At 34.0% G+C, this 2,180-nt stretch overlaps 1 protein-coding gene across 1 annotated transcript in view; it reads right to left on the bottom strand.

Annotated features, from left to right (window-relative positions):
• LOC105553056 (threonine aspartase 1-like) overlaps positions 1-797 on the bottom strand; it is a 92,726-nt gene extending 91,929 nt beyond the window's left edge. The window contains exon 1 of the mRNA XM_011998984.1: positions 785-797. Within this exon, the coding sequence (XP_011854374.1) occupies positions 785-797 (13 nt within the window). The remainder of the gene's footprint in view (positions 1-784) is intronic.
• Positions 798-2,180: the final 1,383 nt, after the last annotated feature.

Below are 2,180 nucleotides of genomic sequence, written 5' to 3' on the forward strand. Positions count from 1 at the left end.
GGGAGGGGACAATCACACACCAGGGCCTGTCAAGAGGTGGGGGGCTAGGGGAGGATAGAGTTAGGAGAAATACCTAATGTAGGTGACGGGTTGATGGGTGGAGCAAACGACCATGGCACGTGCATATCTATGTAACAAAACTGCACGTTCTGCACATATACCCCAAAACTTAAAGTATAATAAAAAAATAATAAAATAAAAAAGAACAGGAGCCACTAGGACCTTCAAGGAAAAAAATGCCATCTTCAACCAGAAACAAATGTGCTGAATAGGTAAAACACTGCCTTTGACTATTACATCAGTCATAGTAGATTAGAAATATGTCATATTATAAAGTCAATTAGAAATAAGATTACATTCCTCTCCAGTGTTGGAAGTGGATGTTTTAAGAAAATTATTCAGCAAGACTGGAAAGTGAGAGGAAAGAAAAAGAATCAATAGAAGAATGGGAATTCTGAAGTAGTTGTTCACCTATTCAGTAAAAAGAATAAATAAAGGCCTTCTAAAAGAGAAAAAAAAAAGTATGATTTTTTTTTTTTTTTAAGAAATTGCCAGATATTTGCCAGAAATGGCTTCCCTGTATTTTTGGTAAAGTGTAAATGCAAACATCCTTCAGGATCTAAATCTCTTTGTGAATGAATATCTACACTTCGAGGAAGATCTACATTCACAATTCAGTGTATAACTTTGTGGCATTCCCTATTCAGTAAATTTTTGCAATATTGTTTTTATAATTGGGAAAAAGATGACAATAAAGCTAACAGAAACCATGCTGGACACTTACTATGCACAAACATCGTGCTTAGCTTATAAAACGCCGTAAAGTTTAATTCCCTTTGTGCACATACTTGACATTGGGCAGTGAAATGTTACACTTTAGGACAATAATAACTGCTAGGAAATTGGCATTTCATAAACTAAATGAATGTTCAGAAGCTTATATACACATGCCTGAAGTCAAAAAGCTAAACCACATGAAGTTAACATTACATCAAAAATACATAATGTATGTCAGAAAGACCTTGCTCTGTTGTTATACAGGAATATACATATAGGGCTTTCTAATGATTGATCTTTTTACCAAGAAACTTTAAAAATTATGACTTATATTATGTGACATTGATCATCTTTAACAAAGAGCCACGAAACCCAAGTTTATTCTCCTGTAGGTTCCAATCAAAGAAAGTTTGACTTCTGTGGTTTTACCTACAAAATTCCAAGGTTTCTTAGAATATGCTGCCATACAGCTGAAGTGTGATTCAACGGCAAACAGTTCCACTCTTTATTCACCAATATTAGAAATAAGCCTTTCATTATATCCTCTTTTTGTCCTTACTTTTCCAAGTAAGAGTATGTGTATGTTCTTACATCTTAGCAGAAAACATGGATTGTAAAAGACCTGGCAAGACGCCTAGAAGTAAAACATACTGAGTTCTTAAAAAAGAAAAATTTTAGCATCAATAAGTACGACAAATGAACAGATTAAAACACATAATAAATTCATAACTTATGTTTTTAAAAGCACTGATCACCTTTGGAGGATGCTATGAAACCAACTCACTATTCTGAAAACTGGTAACAAGAAAACAAGCAAGCATGTTTCTGTCCTTCCAATAGGAACTATATGCCAGAGTAACCAAACAATTTATGAAGGAATATTTTCTCTGTAGAAGTATCCTAGATAATAAACGAAAAAGAAATTAATAGAATTAGAATATAACCATTTGTAACCCATAATGTAATAAGTGATAGAGGCAATCATCAGTGGCTGCTAATACCACAGAAAGATACCAGACACTATGTATCTCTTGACAAAATCATACCTATGTAGTCTTGCCCACTGCCCAAAAAAACTATACTTGAATCTGATTAGGCCTCTAAGTTCAGTTATCAATTTCCAGAAATAAAGAACATCTGCAAGAACACCTACAGTTACATCATACTTAATGATGAAACACTGAATTGTTTCTCTCTAGGATCAGAAACAGGGCAATGATGTCTGCTTTCATCACTTCTCTTCAATAATGTACTGGAGATTTCAGCCGTTGTAATAAGGCAAGGGGGAAAAAGGCAAAAAAAACAGAAAGGAAGAAGTAAAATTGCCTCTATTCACAGATGATATAATTTTCTAAGTAGAAAATCCCAAAGGATCTACAAAACAGCTATTAGAGGTATCTCTC

Source organism: Mandrillus leucophaeus, unplaced genomic scaffold (assembly GCF_000951045.1).
Source record: "Mandrillus leucophaeus isolate KB7577 unplaced genomic scaffold, Mleu.le_1.0 Scaffold116, whole genome shotgun sequence".
Taxonomy (NCBI): domain Eukaryota; kingdom Metazoa; phylum Chordata; class Mammalia; order Primates; family Cercopithecidae; genus Mandrillus; species Mandrillus leucophaeus.